The 2783-nt window shown below is 40.0% G+C and overlaps 1 protein-coding gene across 1 annotated transcript in view; it reads right to left on the bottom strand.

Moving 5' to 3' along the window:
• Positions 1 to 2410, bottom strand: part of LOC105617110 — a 12673-nt gene extending 10263 nt beyond the window's left edge. Inside the window, exons 1-2 of the mRNA XM_012198687.1 lie at positions 1477 to 2410; positions 768 to 1393 (exon numbers count right to left, since the gene is read on the bottom strand). Coding sequence (XP_012054077.1) covers positions 768 to 1393; positions 1477 to 2410 — 1560 coding nt within the window. The remainder of the gene's footprint in view (positions 1 to 767; positions 1394 to 1476) is intronic.
• Between the last annotated feature and the right edge of the window lie 373 nt (positions 2411 to 2783).

The following is a 2783-nucleotide window of genomic DNA, read 5'->3' as shown; positions in this document are numbered from 1 at the left end:
ATTATTTGTGTTTATACATATAAAGATCTATAGATTATAAATATTTTGTTATTAAAAATGTGAAATATATATATATAAAGATCTTATATTATACATTAATCAAGACTGATTTATTTACTCGTACGTAAAATTTGCATATCATTCAAAAGATCGTTCTGAAGTTAAATTAAAGCGAAGTATAGAACATACGATTTTTTAAATGTTAACTTCGTATTAAGAGCTTCGTTATCAACACTTGCAGGTAAAGAATACCCGATAAAACATTTTTTGTCGCATTCGCGGTGAAATTCGAACATCTCTGCAACGGGCACCGATCATTAATCATTCGTCCGCGCGCTGCACATTTGGCCCTCGGCTGAAAATATTTCCTGATATAAGCTCTAAGGGCAGAACCGTTGCTTAGTACACGATTTATAGCTTCTCGCGTGGCCAGGACACGGCGAACGTAACTCAAGCGTGCGCGGATAGAGATATGGCGATTCACGAACATGTATTTTCTCAGATGTGGCGGCAAAAACGGCTAGGAATATACGAACCGTTGGGCGGAACGGTGGCATAAGTCATTCTCCTCATTTGGCAAAGCACGAGGAAAATTTATGGAAGTGCAATTGTACAAAATCTAATTAATTTCTTAAAAACAGTTCTTTTACGATTATAAGAGACAGAGAGAGAAAGATATAAAATTTTGTAGCACCTCAAAGTAATCACGTAGGAAAATTTTGTAATTTTTATGTAGAATAAATCATAAGATATCTAAGTTTGCATACCTGTATAGAGTCAATACCCATAAGAGACGCGTTCTTAGTGTCGTTCTGCCCATGCGGGTGGCCGTGATTGTGCACATGACCGTGGAGATGTCCATGATGATCTAAACTCGAAGGCGCTCGATCTCTCGGTCTGGTATCGGGATGATTCGCGTGCAAGGGGTGCACCGATTGTAGGTGATGATGATGATCGTGAACGTGATCTAACCTGCTGTGCGTCCTAGTATTAGCATTCGACGACGAGGACTCGCACGATATACCGGAGCTAACGTGATGATGGTTCACGCTAGAATGACCGGTTAAACTACCCGATGAGCTGCCGTGATGATGACCACCCAAGGGTGTCGTCGATAAACTGCTGTTGACATTGACCACGTGCCGGTGCACCGAGGGTGATCCACCGTGGTTCATCATGCTCGAATTCGATGATGCGCCGCTCAGAGCACCCGAAGTGCCATGATGATCACTGGGAAAGGTAGGATTCGAATGGTGAGCTAAGCTGGAGCCAGCATTGAGTCGATGATGACTGTGAGGAGAGTTCAGGTTTATCGTAGCCGCTATAGGCATAGATGTTGGATGATGGTGACCGATGGAGGCGACGGAACTAGTTTGATTCATGGAACTGGATCCTGGAACAAGAACAACACAACAACTAACTCATTTATATACTATAATAATTAATACGAAGATCTTAAAAATCTAAAGTACGAACCAGATCCGCTCAGAGAACCAGAATTTCCATGAACATGGCTAGTAAGACTAGTTGCCAGACTTCCATGATGATGTCCAGTTATTCCTTGCGCATGTGAGTGATGTACTCCGGATGTGTGGTGATGAGTGACGTTTGTCTTTGCGTTGTTGTGATGATAATGCGTGTGCTGTCGCTGGTGTTGCTGAAAACCTATTAAGTTTTCGTCTAGATTTGTATTATTCCTAAAATTGTCGGCGTGCTTGTGAATATGATTATGTATGTCGTTATGAAAATGTCCATGAACTCCACGCTCCATCGCTTCGTGATGATGCTGATAAGGATTTAACACCTGCTGCACGTTTTTCAGTTTCTCCTTGCTGGAACTTTGCTTCTGCGGCGACAAGCTGGCGTGATCTTCCAGCTGTTTATCTAATTCTTTACTGGTCTCAAGCACATTCGGCCCTGTCTCTAACAATGGACTAGGACTCGAAGTCAAACTATGATTGTGCTGATTGTCCTGTAGACTCGAGGTTTCTTGGACTCTTCGGGCTGCTTCAAAAGCCAAATTGCGAGATAGATCCAAATTACGAGGACTACATGAAAGATTATGTCCATGAAGAGATAACAACGAATTCTGATTATTTATGGATCTAGAATTAGACGATATATTTGCTTGATGTTCCAGAAGATCAACGTTTCTAGTATTGTCCAAATTGATCTGCGATTTATCTTGATGGGGGCTCTCTAACCTTCGTATCGGTTCGAAAACATTCTGTAAGGTTTCCAGATTTCGCGGGAGATCTTGATTGTTGGAGATCCTGGAGCTATTCATATTTCTTTCCATTCTGTCCCTCGGTGTTCTTATAGAATCCAAATTGTTAATCGTGGAACATTGACAGGGATGCTGCGGATTTTCAGGTACGTCCAGATCGCTAATCAGTTCTGGTTGAGACATTTTAACATCTAAAATGAAATAATGTACGGAAAACATGCCGATTAAATCTGTAAAACGTAAATTTCTCAGGAGATACGATCAGGAGATAGTATCTCAAGTATCAAATAAACACTTTATATTTTTTAATATGTGTATATTATAACTTCAGAGACTGACATGTTTATTTTGCTTCGTCGAGTTGCGAGTGTCTGATTATCGAATCTTAAAAACCTTGTGACCTTGTTAAAACGATCAAGTTTTTAGTAGACTCATGCCCGTTTTTATCAATTAAATTAACTTTAATCTTGGTTCAACTTATTCTTCATCTTTTTCTAATTCTTAGAACTGGAAAAAAATGAAGAGTTCATTGAATCGAGATTAAAATTAAACCACA

Source organism: Atta cephalotes, assembly GCF_000143395.1.
Source record: "Atta cephalotes unplaced genomic scaffold scaffold00011, whole genome shotgun sequence".
Taxonomy (NCBI): domain Eukaryota; kingdom Metazoa; phylum Arthropoda; class Insecta; order Hymenoptera; family Formicidae; genus Atta; species Atta cephalotes.
Note: the sequence above shows the minus strand (reverse complement) of the source record. Positions and strands in the feature narration are given on the sequence as shown.